This window comes from Gymnodraco acuticeps, unplaced genomic scaffold (genome assembly GCF_902827175.1).
Source record: "Gymnodraco acuticeps unplaced genomic scaffold, fGymAcu1.1, whole genome shotgun sequence".
Taxonomy (NCBI): domain Eukaryota; kingdom Metazoa; phylum Chordata; class Actinopteri; order Perciformes; family Bathydraconidae; genus Gymnodraco; species Gymnodraco acuticeps.
In genome coordinates this window covers 370,757-389,327 of record NW_022992343.1, presented here as the reverse complement: position 1 = coordinate 389,327, position 18,571 = coordinate 370,757, and the positions used below count along the sequence as shown (strand labels likewise).

Below are 18,571 nucleotides of genomic sequence, written 5' to 3'. Positions count from 1 at the left end.
TTTCCAATATGAAAAAAACACTGAAACTTGTTTATTAATTTATTTTGGGTTCATTTATAGTTGTGAGTGTGTCTGTGCTCCTGAATCAGCCTCTCCTGTCTCCCTCCTCTCTCCCTGCTCCTCTTTGAGGCAGCAGCAAAGACTAGTTTTAGCTCTCAACAAGTTTTAAAAGTGTATCTTACCTTTTTTCACCTAGTTAACTTTTTATTTATTCATGCATATTTTACTAATCACATCACATTTCATTTAGCTGACACTTTTATCCAAAGCGACTTATAATGACCGATTACAGGGACATTCTCCCTGAAGTAACTAAAGGCTAAGTGCCTTACTGAAGGGCACACTAGTGGTGGTGTTCCTGGCGGGATTTGAACTCACAGCCTTCCGATCTTCAGCCCACCTCACTATCCATTAGGGGTGTAACGGTTCACAAACATTTCGGTTCGGTACGTACCTCGGTTTTTTGGTCACGGTTCGGTTCGGTACGTTTTCGGTACAGCAGAATTTTTTTTCACAAAACAAAACATATATATATTTATTATTATTAAACTGTGAATAATGTATTCACTCAAATAAATACAAAATATAATAAAATAAACATTAAGGTGCAGCATTTCGATGAACTGAAATAATCTGTATTTGAACTGTACTGTACTAGTACTCACAAAACATAAACTATTAGTTTTGGGTTTTTAATTATTATTAAACTGTGAATATTCACTCAAATAAATACAAAATATAATAAAATGAACATTAAGGTGCAGCATTTCGATGAACTGAAATAATCTGTATTTGAACTGTACTAGCACCTAAGCAGCCAGTTTGACATTAGGACTTGCTTGTCATTGTATTTTCATGTTTTTTTAAAGAAAAATGAACTTGTCCACATTGCTTGCCGAAAGGGCAGATCTGCTGGCACTAACAATGTCTCCTGCTGTGGAGAACACCCTCTCTAGGGACAGAGGTAGCAGATACAGCCAGGTAGCGCTTTGCTAACATGGCAACATAAGGATATTTGGTGTTTGTAATAGCTTTGGCTCGGTCTGAACTTTCTGCGAGTGGTGGAGGCTTGAATGCTAGTGGGAGTTGGGTTTGCACTTCAGTCTTTTTTCTTTTGGTACCGGTGATATTCACGTTCGGGTGATGCCTTTTCAAGAGTGTGCAAGTTTGATGTATTGCCAGCCGCGTAACCAATTTTAGTTGAACAATGCCGACAAACAGCTTTGGTTCGGTCCACCTGTCTTTGTCCGTCATCCTTGTACGTAACTGCGAAACCAAAATGTTCCCAAACCGGAGATTTCAATGATGCTGGAGGATTTTCGAGCTCAACTTTATCTGCGTTCGTCATTAATTTTTGACAGTTCCTCAAATTACTGACTACATTTGAACGCATCCCTCTGACCAGCTCTCATAGTATGCCTCTCATCCAATGAAATGACCTGCTCGCTCTATGACGCGTTGAACCCAATGTGAGCAAATTACTCTGAATGCTGCGACGCAGCACCTGAGATTACTTCCAAAAAGTTGTTCACGTTCTCAATTTTTTACGTTTAACGTTATATTCGTTCGGTACACTTCGGTACACACCTGTACCGAACCGAAGGGCCCGTACCGAATAATTTCGGTACGGGTACGTGTACCGTTACACCCCTACTATCCATTCAAAGGTGCCCAGTACGTCGACCGCGGGGGCGAAGCTGGTAGATCGCGAGTCATTCATAATAAAAAAAATCCAGCTCCGTTAAAATGGACAAAACAGGTTTTGATCCCTCCTCCCTTGGCCTCCCTGCCACTTAATTCAGGAGTTTACTTGATTGACAGAAAAAGCGACCTATCGCTTTCCAGTCTGTTAACCCAGAATGCAAAGCGATACAAAATCAGTCAAGTGCCGGAAAACTCAAATTTAAGTTAAAGAGACAAACAAGAGACAAACAACAAAATGAGTGCGGGACCGAGCAAGAAGCTAAAGACAAACCACTTCCACACAGAATGGGAGGAAGAATATTCAAAGGTTATTTGCCTTATTTGTAAAGCAAGCGTCGCTCTGCCAAAGAAAGGTAACGTGGAGAGGCATTATCGGAGTGTTCACAAGGCATATGACAGCGACTTCCCTCCGAGTAGCGAGTTGAGAAAGGTCATGTATTATTGCTACATAAACATTATCTCGCAGTCTTAGTGTCGCCAACTCGTTTCTAACATGCAAAAAGACAAACAAATGCGTCTATGGTCGGTGTATTTTCGATCTTTCCAATCGAGACGAGATCTCTCTCCCCCGTCTGTGCGCGAGGGGGCGGGGCAGTTTACACACACGCAGCTGCTACATGCAGCAACACACGGCGGGGATGGCGGAGAGAAGCGCTCCAAGGTGTGGTTAAATGTTACCCGTCTTGAGGTGGACAATGCTCGTTGCCAAGAGTGTTTAGCATGTAAGGGCGGAAACACGAGCAATGTGTCAAAACATTTATCAAAAGTGCTCCACATTCAGACGGAGGAATGCACCGGGCTCGACTGTCTTTCTAGCAGCTCTGTAGCCCCCCCATCCACGAGTAACGTTTCCACGTCAGGTGTTATGTATGCTAGCAGCAACACACAGAGTTAACTCCATGATACAAACATGGGTTAATGATTAGAGGTAACTGAGTTATTTAGTTTGTTAAAGTTTCAGCTATTCTGTTTACAGTTCTGTCATCAGATTATTTAATATGATTTGTTAAAACATTGTTGTTTCTTTTGATGTGAAATATTATTGTTTTAATTTAAATAAAAAGCAATGTTAATTTTGTTCACAATTTGTTAAGTTAATAATATATGTATTTTTGAATCAAGTATTAATCTTTATTGTCTTCATTCTTAGTTTCCACATGCCTAAAACAACCTCAAGCTACATCTAAAAGTTGATGGCTAAATAAGAGCGTTTGAGAAATTGTGCAAGGCATACAGTAATAGTCTGAATAGTCGATTAGTCGTTTCATTAATCGATAGATTAATCGATTATCAAATGAGTCGTTTGTTGCAGCCCTATTATCCCATGTATAAATACAACGTGTTATTCAGCAACCCTTGCAATTTGGGATTTTATTTTTGGTTGGTAGACCTCGGTGAGCTGGTCATTTCAAAAGTAGCTCACCAGCCCAAAAAGTGTGGGCACCCCTGAAATCACTACACTCTCAAATGGAAATATGTATTTACATAAATGGTGACCACCCGTTTGAGACCCACTGAGAACTTAGACTAAGTTAACTATCTAAACACTCAGAGAGTCCTTTACCTCACCTGAGCTGAGGCTATCCCGAGCTTGAATGACACACAGAGACCAATCAAGGGCTAAGATTTATGATCTGTATGACAGTGGCCATGTCGGCAGGCCACATCATGTGGACAGCCAGTCACTCTGTGTGAGGCAGGCCACTTAACAGGCCAGAAGGAGGCGAGATCAGAGCGAGGGATCATTGTCCACAAGTTAATCGATCGCAGATGGCGTCGTGGTCACGGACGAATACATTTTTTTAAATAAAAAAAACAAAACCTAAATGGGTCGCGAAATATACTTGGGCGGCCGTTAATATACCTGGGCGGCCCGCCCAAGTATAGTCTATGTGTGGGAAACCCTGGAGTGTACAATCGACATATGGTCCAACAAATCTACAAAGGGAAGTGGAGCTGAATTGATTAATTGATAGCATAATGTAGAGAAAAAATGAATTGACAGCGGTTTTGCTAATCGCGTATTTCCATTTCAAGAACAATCCACATTTACTTTTTTTTTTATTAACCTTATATATTTATGGTTTGGAATGAATTAGACAAACAAGCAACTTGAAGATATCATTGTATTTTGGGAAATTGTATTTAATGTCCTACATTTTTTCAAACCCAAGTATACATTCTTTTTGATCCTTTAAAAGGAACATAATGTGTGAGCAAAGTTAAAGTGGGGTTAAATAACTTGCTGTTTTTTTTTGCAAAATGATGTTTAACTGGGAAGTTCTTTATTAGAGCTACATGATTATTGAAACAGTTATCACAATCATTTTTGATCAATATTGAAGTCATGATTATTTGTCAAATGTTAATCAAAAGAGCACTGCTTTCACATGTTGGGCTAACGCAGTGGTTCTCAAACTTTTTTGTGGGGCTTTTTTTCAAGCCCCACCTGTCCCTCATCGCTCCAATAAAATGGTAGGCCAAGCTTAAAATTGTCAAATGTATCGTTCTATAACAATATAACAATATATCTATAACAAATAACAGTTCAGAAATAGAGAAAATAAAAATGCAATGGTGTCAATCCTTGCCTCAAATGGGCTGAGTTCCAAAAGTATAGAAAAAGGGCCTACTATGCAAATGTGTTATCAATGGTAGGCCAAGCTTAAAATTGTCAAACGTATTTAAATAACGTCAAGTTCTACATCTTATAACAAATAACATCAGTCAATAATAACAAATAAAATCAATAACAAATAACATCAGTCAATAATAACAAATAAAATCAATAACAAATAACATCAGTTCAAAATAGAGAAAATCAATAACAAATCAATACATTCATACATTCAGGAAATACATTCAGCAATGCAAATGACCAATTGAATGCATGAGTCTCATCACTGGATTATTAGTGACTGCAATGAGCCTGTCTTGCACTACACATCTTTTCAAAACGCGGTTGCAGGCTTGATAATGCCACTCTCAAGTCGTGCTCAATGTTGAGCCTAGATCTGTATTTGGTTTTCAGTGTTGCAACAGCTGAAAAGCCCATTTCACAGAGATAAGATGTGGCGAAGGGAAGAAGAATGTGCACAGCTCTCCGCCCAATGGTTTCAGTTGTGTGTGTGTGAGAGCAGGCTCGGATTCGCCATCGGGTGATTCAGGACTTTTCCCGGTGGGCCGTTGGTGGGCTGCTGCCTTCGGTACGCCGGTACCGCATCCGCCGCCGCAAACACCTGCCGTTGCGAGGCTCCGGCGCAGTGGCGCTGTGAAAGTCCAGCGCTGTTGCGAGTCTCCGGCTGTAACAGTCCACTACCGCCCGCGAGGACCCAGGTTCGATTCCGGCCTGAGGTCCAAAAAGTTTATTAAAAAAAAAAAAAAAATCTCCCGTTCATCGCGTCCAATCGCAACCCACCTATCACATCTCTGCGCACCACCAGTGGGGTGGGCCCCACACTTTGAGAAACGCTGGGCTAACGTGAACATCTTTGCATCAAATAAAGGATTGGTTCGAAGTGAATAAAGTTCTAATGCATCATACAAATATTAATAAAATGGTAAAATTGCATCAAAATAAGACTTATAATATTGTTATTCTTCTTCACTTGAACTAAATGCAGTTAAATATGTTGTCATGTATATTAATTTACTACTCTGGACTGCATATGTCTTATTCACAAAGTTTTCTATAAGCTGGGCTCTGGGAAAAGCGCTATATCAATATTATGTATTATTATTATTTTGTACAATTGAAAGCAAATTTGTGATCCGAATTATATTGAATTATTAATGCTGTCCAACACTTTACACAAACGTAAAACAAAATGTACTTACCTGTATGTAACGCTTCACTGTAAATGTTTGGCTTTGTCCAAAAATGCAGAAACTGAGGTACTGGTTTCAGTGTGATGATGTGCTTCTAGCGTGACTATTCAGTTGTGACCTTTTATTAGAGCACATTCTCGTGTAAATATGTCACAGTAAAAGTGGACTGGGTCAGCTGGAAGCTCGGCAGGAGGAGGGAGAATGTGTCATGAGGAAGTGCTGCAGAGGTGGAGATTTGGAGGGGATTATTGATGTATCTAATGAATGAGTCTTAATGTGTTGTAACTCAGAGGCTGTTACTGACAACACTGCGCTCCTTTCTTTGTTCCCTCCTGGGAGCATCGCACAGTGGAAGCCGGACGGAGGAGGAGGAGGAGCCACGCTCTCCTCTCTTTGTGCTAAACGGAGCTGAAGTTTGGTTCTGAATTAGCACAGCGCTGCTCCTCGTCTCCTGATGATTCTCAGACGCAGCACCCATAAGGCTCTTCAGATTCTTTCTGCAAGGGCAAGTGGGTGGGATTGAAAAGGGAGCAGGCCTCTCCACTGAGACTGCTCGGAAGGAAATCTGTCTGAGTCTGCTAAATAAAGTCTGCTGTAGTATCCACTTCAGAATATAGACATACATCCTGGAGGTTTAAAACATTCATATATTCAGAGGTGTTATTTTGATATTCACAAAAGCTACAGAGCAGAACATCTTTTTCCTTTTTATTGACTTTTAACCATACCTGTAATTTGTTCAAAATACAAACCCATGTTTTCACACAGAGCACACATAAAGCAAGACAAATAAACATTCCTTATCGTATGCCTGAAATCTTCAAGCATTTTATAAAATAAGTGAAAATGTATATATAAATATATAAACTGTTGCCTATAAAGTTACCTCCTCTCATGAAATGATTGTGTTTGGAAATAGTGGAATGTGTCTGAAAACTAAATTATTCCAACTTTATGTGCAACAGTATATATATATATATATATGTGTGTGTGTGTGTATATATGTATACATATATATATATATATATATATATATATCTCTTATAATGTCTTTTAAAGTGCAACATCTTGCTTCAATTCATATACAATGAACTTAATCAAGGACTGAATAATAGAGATAATTATATAAATATATACACACACACACATTTATACACAGCCCTACATAGGTTCATATATGCACATGACAATGAAAAACAAACAAGCTAAATACATATTGGAAGTGCCACTGGTCCAGGTAAAACAAGGTAGGAATAAGTAATAGAATAGAATAAGATGAAACAGAATGTTGGAAACACATGAAAAGTACTGCATATTGTAGTAACATATAAGAATGTGGGTTGTCATTATGAACATTACATTTTTTTTAATTGAAAACACATTTGCAATTCCAACTTTGTTTCATTATCAATCAAACTAATGATTATTTAGCAATATTCACGAAACTGTGTCTCAGGGCTTCTTCACATTTAACAACCTATGAATGTGTCATACCCACTTAACGGGAAGAAACTCAGCTAACTGACGATACGGACCATTCTTAAGATTATTCATTTACCCCTTTTAGAAGTGAATTTATAGTCATCTGTTCTGGGCATGTCATTTTTGAGCCTGAGGCCTGGAAAACAGGCTCCGGGTTTAACAGGTTAAGGATAAATGTAATCTCGCGACTCATTTTCAAACTTATAATGAGAAATCCTTTATTTATCCCTAAGCAGGGACATTTACATTGTTAAAACAAAGGGGACATGGCAAATACAAAATATAACTGCTATCAATTAAATAAAACTCATGAGTATGAAACCGAGGTAAACAACATGATTTAAATAACGTTATAAAGCATTATAAAAAGTGAGTAAACATAAAGTATTGAAGTAGCAGCCAGTAATAACATTTATAAATGGTTTTAATCATTTCAGCTCTTTCTGTAAGATACACACAAATAAGGCTCATAATCATTACAATTGCACGTGTGTGGGTGGGGAGTTCCCTGTTCTTTACTTATAGCAGACATGAGATGACATGTCACATGTGACCTAACATGTATATACACCAGTGTGTGTGTTTGTGTTTTAAGGCTGCCACATGAGTAAGCAGCAGACGGTTGTTTCATTTGATCAAACGGCATGGGGACAGGTGTGTAGGGATAAAACACTTTGGCACAAAGCTGAAAAAAGCCTGCATGCTTTTCTTTCTCACTTTTATCTGATTATCTTTTGTTTGTGAAAGAAACAGGAAGTACACACCTCTTTTATCTTACTATTTCCCTTTTCTAACACTTCTCTGTCATACATAATTACTTTCAATCCAATCCACTTTATTTCTATAGCACAGTTTAAAAACAGAGGGTTTGCCAAAGTGCTTCCCAACGAACAACACAATATAATATTACAAGATTAGATACAAGGCACACATAAAGGCTATGGACAGACAATAAAGCATTCAAATAGGTAGAGCTCAGGCTGACTTGAAAGTGAGGGAAAAGAGGTGGGTCTTTAGGCGGGACTTAAAAGTTTGAAGAGTGGGGGACAATTTGACATGGGGGGGGGGGGCAGGTCGTTCCAGAGCCTGGGGGCTACCGCCGAGAACGCTCGGTCTTCCCTGGTCGTTTTGTTTTGTTTTTGGGACTACCAGCCGCAGCTGATCAGCCGACCTCAAAGCCCTTGAGGGGGTGTACACCTGTAGGAGGTCGGAGATGTACTGAGGGGCCAGCCCATTAAGCCATTTAAAAACAATCAATAGAATCTTAAAATGAACTCTAAGATGGACAGGAAGCCAGTGGAGGGAAGCCAGAACTGGTGTGATGTGCTCATGCTTGCGGGTTCCTGTAAGCAGCCGAGCCGCAGCGTTTTAAGGCCAGAGGAGTATTTTCGCACATTTACTGTCAGTTCCTTGTAATGTCGGTAAGGAACTTTGTCTTGCGGTGCCGGCTGTAGTACTGACTGAATGGATGTAATTCAAAAGTACAAGTTTTACATTTCGGGTTGCAGAAGATTTAAAAAGGTTTTGATAGGACTTGTTGTGTGCAGTGGAAAAGGGATTGTCTGTATTCTGGGGTGGAGTTTGAATCTGCCATGTGGCCATTACGTCATTTTCATAGGTCATATTTATGGCACTTTAACTATGCTAAATAAACAGCCTTTAACATGGACTCACTGGTGAGACAAGAGAGGTGACGGCATGCAGCTGAGTGAGCCTGCAGAGTGAAAAGAGGACATCTACTCATTTTCAGGTTCATGTTTCTATATTGTGCTACTACTGTGATATGTCTCCGTTCTTTAATGTTCAAAAAGGACTACAGTAACATCCACAGTAAACACATTGCTGGCTCTTAATTAGCTAATGCACGAAGCAAGCTTTTCATTTATGACCTATGATGATGGTATAGATCTCAAACTAGGACAATACAGAACACAGATCACTTTTATGACATGTAGGACAATGTATTTTGTATTTCTAAATTGTGCTTGGCAATATGCACTTGTTTATCAGGACTTCAATTGTTTCTGTTTTTGTAACCTGCCAAGGAGCACTTTGTGCTCTAAAAGCACTTTATGTGTCTCATCCTGTCTTTGCTGCAGCACCTCTTTTCACCCTGGTTAGCTGGCCGGCTCTGTGATTGGAAGTAATCAAAGGAGTCCAATGGAGGTGTTTCAGACATACTTTATTAATCCCTCTCCTCCATACACACGTGCAGATAGGAAAGGTGGCAGAGCAGAGAGGCTGCCAGTTATCCAGAGCAGTTTCGAGGTTAGGTGCCTTGCCTCGGCAGTGGCCTAGGAGGCGAACTGGCACCGCTCCACCATTGAGCACCAGCTCAATCCTTTTTTTCTTTTTGGGTCGGGACGTGAACCGGCGACCCTTCGGTTCCAAGACCAAGTCCCTACAGACTGAGCCACTGCTGACTGAGGCGCTACACAGGGATTTTAGCCTTTGCAGCCAATTGAAAAATAACGTATTGAAAAGAATGAAGCATTTGAAATGGTTTAGATTCAGCTGGATTAGTCAATAATTCAATGCGAACAAGAAGAAACTCGTTTTTTGGCAGTTACGGTCAGCCCTGTTTTCTTGATCTTCTTATTTTTCATCAAGATTATTTTCAAATCTCCCAAAACGTGTACTTGTTCAATGTAAAAGAAAGAGAATTGACTTTCTTTATATATTTCCAATAATGACTTGTTCTCGCATTGGTTGAAGCACTCAGCATTTGGTTTTATTCCTTATTGTTCCCTTTAGATCGAGTGACCCCTTGGAAAATGACATGTACGCTCACTCCAATCACGGAAATTGTTCAATTCGCAACTGAAAATGACGGTACTCGAAACTGAAGCAGTTTGTTTGCTAAAAAATACTTGCTTGTATTGCAAGTTGTAACCTAATTAGCTTCCGCAGAAATAAAATGTAAAATGTGACAATAAAGTCAAACAAACGACACAGAAAAGGTTATAAATGCAATAAACAATGGTTAAGGAACGGCGAAGATATAAACCTATACCAACGGGCTAATAGAACAGTTAAATATAAACGGAGAAAAGAAAAGAAAAGAAATTCAGGAGGTCCTTATTTTTACAGTTGCCTTACATGCCCTGACATAACAAATATAATAAAATACACATGGGGTTGAGCATCAATTTGGTTATATTAATATTTCATTCAAACTCTTTAAGTGGATTTGCTTGATTGACAAATTGCACACAGTCATCCGGTGTCTCTATGGCAACAGGAGATGAAGTGACGAAGCTGTGATGCAGTATTGTCCTGTTTTCATACTGGTTCAGTTCAGTGTCCCTCCGTGCCCTCCACATGCATGGCCCGCCTCTCAGCACAGTGTGTGTGTGCGAGTGTGTGAATCTCAGGGTGAGGCTGAGTGTCCCACATACCCCAAAGCACTTCACTGGTGGGAGCTCTGTGGCGCAGTGGGGTAGTGCGCTGGTGTTCGGCTCAGGTTCAAACCCCACGGCAGTCAGCATGTCGTTGTGTCCCTGAGACCCTTCACCCCAAAGTGCTCCTGTGGGGATTGTCCACAGTATTGAGTATGGAAGTCGCTTTGGATAAAAGCGTCTAACATGTAATGAATCTTAGTCACCTGTTTTATTCTCCTTATGGGCATTTAGTTCTGTTGTTCAGTCTGTCAGTGAGGTTGATCATCTGACAGCTTCAGTTTTAGATGATAAGAGTTGGCGTTTGTGTAAGTAGTAAAACAAGTAAAACATATTTACTTAGGATTATATTGACCAGTATGGAGTGGAGCAGTGATTACATATTTTTGTAAGCTGACATGGAAGTTAGCATGCCAAGGGCTCCCTCCACAAAAAACGGTGGCATTGTCTCGATTGGAGTTCAGAATATTTCAGAAAAATAAGATCTTTGGCAAACAAATGATACTTACACATGTTGCACCACCTTTAACACCACTTTTATGATTTCTGAGGCATCATTTCATCATCAGAATAAAGAGATAACACATCGAGGGTGCATGACTTCACGTGACCACCATTAAGCTAAAGGTGGCTAATGTTTGGCGTGATGACACTTAGTAGTATCTTTAAATCACTAGTGGATGTTTAGTGATGTGTTTAATGTCCTTGAACGAAACAAAACAAATATTACGCTTGTTTTTCACCCCAGATCTTATTCCAGGCATCTAACTTAAAACACGTTTTAAAAAGCATTTACTTTGCGAGAACCGCAAGTGCTACAATGCCAACTCATCTCCAGGTTTAAGGACTCATTCCTGCAACAATTAATTGCAACTGCAATGTTAGAAGGAATGAAACAGAGAATCATTGAGATTACCATTTGGTTTCCGTTATAAGAGTTTCTATTATTAATAAATCAATGGATTTATTAATAACATCCGGTGATGGTTTTCATAAACAATTAATATGTTTGAGTAAAAGAAAAGAAATAAATGTTATCAGATTTTCTTATTCAAGCATTTTCAAGTATTCATGCTCTACTTCTGTACGTTTGATGTCTCCATGACAGGTGTGTGTGAGGAACAAATAATGGCACAATAATTGCAGACAGACTGTCTCCTTCACAATTAAACAGCTTTATGGACATAAGGATTAAGTGTCACAACACTTTTAAGACGGCAGTTATGAGTCTGGAGTAAACTTCTGTGTATCGTTCGTTCCGGTGCACTCCGGCAGGACTATAGCACATCGAGATTAAGATTAAACACATTTCTTTCACTTGGGAATACACTTAACTATGGGGAACCAGATTTGCTTAAAGTACTGTTCGTGGTAATTTGAAAACAAATGCCGGTGGTGTCGGATACACACGAACACGCACACAGAGCGGAGCTGAGCACACACACACACATCATGCGCCCCGGTGACAGGACATCTCCTTCATAAAACGAGGGAGAATACTCTGGTAGTTCGATGTGTGTATAGGTGTGTGTGGTTAAACGTAGCAGCCTCGATCTCTATTCAGCGGTTCTAGTGAAGTAAACAGTAAAAGGCACAGCTCTTTGCAGCTGGTGCTGCTCTTCTCAGATTCTGCTGAGTTACACGTTACTGCCTCCAGTGCCCTGTACGACGAAGCCAGTTCAACAGACCCTGGACCTGGATATGTTCGATTTACCCGGCTTAACTGACCCTAACAAACGCGATATCAACTCAGTAAATCAACCAGGGTTTCTCTGTCCGGCTGAGAGCGCGCTCAGGTGAAAGGGACGGGGTTAGCAACATTTGACCAATCACAAACATGGAGACGCGTGCTGACAGCGTAGCGTCATACTTCATGAATGAATAGTGTAAATAGCAAATCCTGCTTCGTAGTACAGGCCACTGGTGCCGCAGAGATTTCATAAAGTGAAGGAGGTTTTCCTTCTATAAAACAGCTGTGGGCAGCAGATACTGTGAGTCACGGACAGGAATCCCTCAATTTAAATAAAACGAGGCCACGCTTTATTAACTCGTGCGCACGCTTTATTAACTCGTGCGCACGCTTTAGTAACTCGTGCGCACGCTTTAGTAACTCGTGCGCACGAGTTACTAAAGCGTGCGCACGAGAAAGTAAAACGTGGCCACGTTTTATTTATTTTTCTCTCTATGAACCCTCCAGGGCTCCGTAGGTTACCACTCCCAGATCTGAACAGTGAAGATGTAGCTGCAGCCTAAAGCCAGTTAGCCTAGCTTAGCATAGAGACTGAAAAGAGCTTCATTCCAGCATCTGTGATCACTCTGGGGCCGCTGGGGCTCAGGGAGGAAATGGGCTTCAACCAATTGTAGGGTCAGTGGTTCAACCCTGCACTCCGCTGACACGTCAATGTGTCCTTGGGCAAGATACTTAACCCCAAATTGGTGAAGTGTATTAAGTTGCTTTGGATAAAAGCGTCAGCTATATGACACATTATGTTATGTATGTAACAAACGCTACTACATGCAAACAATACAACTTAAAGTAATTCAATTGTGTGACTCTAAAGGTCTTTGTTTGGGCTAAATAGCAAAGGGGGAGAATACATATGCACACACTACTTTTCAGTTTTACATTTTTTGTTATGTTTTAAAACGTGCTCTTTTTTTCTTTCACTTCACCAATGTAGGCTCTACCAGACATGTTAGGACACGGCAATGGTTCTAATTATGCTAATTGGACATGCATGTGCAAAATACCATTGAGAAAAGTTGTCCGTACGGTTAGCCGTCACTCTTGTGGTCAGAGGGAATGGATGCAGACAAATACAAATGTTCAGTGTCCACGTGGAAGCTGCATGTAGGTCACATGGATCTGATTTTGTACCGCACATCCTTGTGGTCCAGATAAAACGGGGAAACATGTGACTCAATGCAGATTTAGCTGCTCGCTGATTAGGAAACATCAGATCTGTGTCACATGGAAGAATGGCAAAATAGAATTGCGATGATTTTAGCTGCATTGTGAATTTTACAAGGTCTTAAAGGAAATGTTTGTGTACATATCTGTAATATCTATCTGTCTAATAAGGTTTCACACTAGCACAGGAGTATTATGCCATTACAAATAACCACCTATATGTAAGCTTAACAAGTTCTACATTCTAATAAGAACATACATGTTGCCAGGCAGTGCATGTTACACATTACAATGATTCATCTGCTAAAGAGTGTTTCCAAAAATATAGATCTGTTAACATTTTGAAGTTGTTAACATTCAAATACAAAAAACATGTGACTACAGCTGAGTAATTGATCAACAAAACAATTTACAAGTATGACATGATCAGATTGTAGCCTCTGCAGACCATTTACATGCACTAAAACCGATATAACACTACAGGAAAGGGAAAACCCTAGAAAATATAATAGGGCCTTTTTTAAAGTGAAATGTCCGTGCTATGATACCAAACATTGCTTAGTTGCAGTTTCACAAACCTTAAGATACGTTACCCTTCATTATTTAGTCAAAATAAGCTAGCGATTAATATATCTTCCTCCATGTGGGATTGGTTGAGAGAGCTTGGCAGAATAAAGCATTTTCAAAAAGAAAAGCTTAAACTGATCATAGATAAGCCCAGTTCCCAGTGTGTAGTAATAGCCGATAAATATGTCCTTTTTCGTAATAGATATTGTGAAAATAGAGTTGTGTTAATATGCTATTTAATATCACAGTCTGAACTGACGCCAGTGAGTTCTGAAATAAACCTTCAATGTTTTGGAGTAGTAATAAGACATTGTATTCACTGTTTTATGCTGGAGAGTTAGTTCATAGATATTGAAATGGTCTTGTGGAACTATCTGCGGCCCCCCTGCCTGATTTGTTTTTGAAAGCACAGCATACTGTATATTCAGAGGCATTAGACTACATAACACTGCTCAGAGGTGACAGAGCAGAGACACTGAGGTTGATTTGTAGTTTTGTTCTGGAAGAAAAGTGTTCATGTGTAGCATTTATTCACTTCACTACACCGGTGTACTACTCCTGACATCCAAATCACACAGCAGCTGAAATATAGGTTGACTAAATAAACCCAGTATAGATTTCTTAAAGCCGTGAGGACGAAACATCCACTTTCTCTCATTTACTCTTGTGGGTACATTTGGTGACTTTTGTAGTCTCAACTTTTCACTGTAGAGGTAATGGTATCATTTGTGAGAGACCTGCCTGGCTCTGAGGTGGTGTCTAATATTACAAATAAAAAATATGCCTCAAGTGGCTTTTCAATATTTACAGTGGACGCCCTCTTCTGTCCTGACTCGTTTCTTATGAGCAAGAACTCTCAAGCTGTAGGTGTTGTGTTCAGGGGGGTCAGACAGGTGTGTGAGCTTAGCTTTCTTAATTATTGCTCTAAAATGAGCAACCTGCCGATAAAGACAAGTCTGACACATCACATGTTTAATGTTATCTGGATTTAGAGCTTTCCTGCTTCACTTGTCTAATATGTGTGATGGCTGTGCTGGTTTTTCTTAGGAATGATTTGAAACATTAAACCTAATTCTCAAGTATATTACAACATTTATTTTCAACATTTTAGTTCTATTGCATGATGTAGTGCTGCTAAATACTGATTTGTTCATGCTCTCTGTGTTTCTCCCAACATCCTCTGCGCAGTGCAGCAGTCCTCCGTGCACACTCCGCAGAATGATGGGTTTTAAAATGTGTCTTTTATTTTCACTGTATTACAAATGGAAGTCCTAACAGATTTAAATATCTGGACGTTAAAAGGTGCAGGTATATCTTAATGTGTATATGCACTACTCCCTGTCTCGATTGTTCAGGTGGACTTTCACTAAGAGCTCTCATCTCTTGTTTTTCTTTTTTTCAAGAAACGCCAGGTCGTTCTCACATTCAAGCTCTCCAGTCCAACTGCCATATTTATACGAGTATCATGGTTTTCAAAGATGTGTAAGATATTTCAACTTTTACTCATGTCCTTGAGTTTTTACAAACTCTAATCCTAGTCACATTTGAACTACTTAGGGCTGCCAAATTAATACAAAAATGTATCGAAATGTGAATACTGAAGATTGATATATGCAATCTTTAGAATGCAGGAGGTGGAACATTTGTTGAAGGCTAAATATGTTTTAAATTCAATTTTAAATAAAGTATTGTGGAGCTGCAGAGATATCTCGGCCTAATCATTACTTTGGTACGGATCCTCTTAAAAAAAGTCACACCATAATCATTTCATATATTTTCAATTAATGACAATTATGATTTAAAAATGATGATTCCTTGCTATATTATTGTGAATAATATTGCAATATGTGTCAAAAATAAACTCAATAAGTTATATTTTCCGAATCATGCAGCCAAACCCTACTAAAAATAAGACTTACACTAAATCATAAAAAAGCTTAACCAGTGTTTCCTTAATATTTCAAATATCCTGGAGTGCAGAGGATACCTCCCATCCTAAAGGCTTAAGCCAACCATTTTGTGGGCGTCAGGTAATGGAAACTCATTCATTTGCATAAAGTGAGAGAAACTTTCTCTAGGCGGTGCTTCTGAATGAGTTTCAGTAATATCCTAGAGAGCCGTGCTGTTGAATGAAATCTATTGGCTGTGGTCCTACTCCACATGCCTGCATGAAAGCAACCCCAAAGGCAGGGCTGCTGTACCTGCGTTTCTCAAAGAGTCTGAGATGTGTGATATGTTCTCTTCTAGCTATTGGGAAATAAGTCTGTTTCAACATTTCTGTGCTTTTACTGGCAAAAAGCAAACACTGGAGCAGAAAAGTTTCCACTAAAATGTCAGACAAAGTTAAAGGTGTTGACCCTGACACTAAGTGTTTTAAAAAGAATTCACTGCGATTCTCTAGGCCTGAAAAAATGGCTAATTGCGATTATTTTTGACTGATATTGCAAATGCGATCTGATTTACAGAATTGCATCAGGACTTTCGTTGTCTTTGAAAGATATACAATTATTATGGGGGGACTTTTTAAAGAGGACCTTTACCAAACAAATATATTTGGTTACGTCTGTAGAATGTGATTTGTAGGTCAGGATATCTCTGCAGCTCCTCAATAACACCTCATTGAATATGTTATTTTAACACATGTTTAACCTTTAACACAAATATCCTGTGATTTGAATATTGTCTAATTGTCCTGCCCTTACTCTGTCCTTCATTATTATTTTGAAAAAATCTTTTTAGATGTCTTTTGCGAGGAATCAGGGCTCTCATATTCCAGGAGATGATATTGTTCCATTTTTTTTTTTGAATGAGTGTTTCTGAATGTGTTTCTGTACCGGTTCTCTCTATTGGGATCACAGCTTTCTAATGATTAATCATCAAATTACTCATTTATATTTTTGGTGTGCATCTTAGCAAAAAGGTAAACAATAGTTTTTTCAGTGAAACTTGGCAGTTAGTTAACATAACATATTTTGGGGAAATGTTTGCAGCATGCAGAGATCTATGGCTGTGATGTTATTGTGTAACTGTCAGGTTGCTGTTGTGTAGAAAGACATTAAAGGCCCACCCTCCCCTCTCAGTTTCCTGCTGAATAAACTAGACTAATAATTCCCATATTAATTAGGGCATCAGTGGTCATATGCTGCTTCTGTTGAGAGTAAAGAACATTTGTAACACTTAGCGTGTCATTGAGCAGTGATTTTCTGCTTGTTGTACCTTGTAGATGTTAATTGGTGCCAAATTAAGTGCAAAATGTCAAATGTTCTCATGTAAACACAGCTTCACAGTGGTGGCCTTTAGCTGAATCAATTAGGCCCCGTCAACACCAAGGCAGGCACATTAACAAATGCTCTTTCTATAACAATGGGTCATTTTTCTATCATTTCTAATAACGCACATTTTTATCTTTGTAATAAATGATATGGATTTCACTCTGCACATTAGAAACTCTGTCTACCTGTTGTTTTCCAACGTCTTTCCATTTGTCAAGTAAATTAGCTTTCATATTAAGGCTTTTTTCCTCATTTGTGAAAACATGTCTAAACACACACTATCTGAACAAAACTCAAAATGTTATTTAAAAAAAAAAGAACATTTCATTTAATTTTCAGTTGGTTAACAGCAGAAGTGTACTTTACTGATAACAAGGGCTCTCAATCAAAACAAATATTGAATCACCCAATGTGCATTGTAAACTTGTGATTTATCATGATTATAGAAATGTATCACACATTTTGTATCTGTCCTAAATTAACCTTAAAGGGATATACTGTATATATATATATATATATTTCTTTTTAATGAAGGCAACAGAACACGTTAAAAAAATGGTGCCATTAAAGGAAGTTGGAGACGAAATTTAACATTCAACTTCACAAAATGTTACTCTCAGTGCCATCAAAATGACACAAAACATTGTCAGTGCCGTTTGTTTCGTGTGCGTTTCTGAAAGTAACACAAATGATTTCCTTTTGTGTGAACAGATGCAGTGAAGGGATAGAAGATGAAAATACACAAGAAGGACAAGCAGCAGGTTTGTAATGAACACACACAAACACACACTTAAACAGCACACACACGTTTAGTCTCCTGAACGCCTCTGTCACAGTTCCAGCTGTCTGTCTTGTGTTGTAGAACTGTTCTGTTGAAGGTGTTTTTGTATTCCTTGTTGCATTTTTGTGATGGCTTGATGTTTTTTATATTTATGAGTCGGGCTGAGCAGAGTGATGAGTCTTTGGTGAGTTTGAGGTGACACAGCAGTCTCTCGCTGAGCAAGAGGCCTGCATACTGCAGTGACAGGCTGCGAGCAGCACCGTTACAGGAAAACAGAAGCATTACCTTTTTATTTGTTATTATACCAACTCGATCATTGGATGAAAACAATTATGATGATTCAACATTGTTGTAGTATTACTCATCAACAGCTCAAAAGTCTGTTGTAGTAACTCAGAATCAACTCTTTATTTTCAGCATAATTCAAGTGAAATAGTTTTTAATGCTATCTTTAAACTGTGATATTAAACAGGAACAAATAGAGAGACGAAGTCCCTCCCTTTCCGGGGGACCTCCATGGGACCTTATTTCGGAAAAATTATGTATTGAAGTCAATGGCGAGAGAAAGATTATCTTTTGATCCCGTTTGAATTGTGCCACGAATTACACATATGATGTTTGTCCATTT

At 39.1% G+C, this 18,571-nt stretch overlaps 1 protein-coding gene across 1 annotated transcript in view; it reads left to right on the top strand.

Moving 5' to 3' along the window:
* The window catches only part of chd6 (chromodomain helicase DNA binding protein 6), a 158,200-nt gene that overhangs the window by 10,481 nt on the left and 129,148 nt on the right, over positions 1-18,571 (top strand). The window contains 1 exon segment of the mRNA XM_034208729.1: positions 17,874-17,923. Within this exon segment, the coding sequence (XP_034064620.1) occupies positions 17,894-17,923 (30 nt within the window). The 5' untranslated portion in view covers positions 17,874-17,893.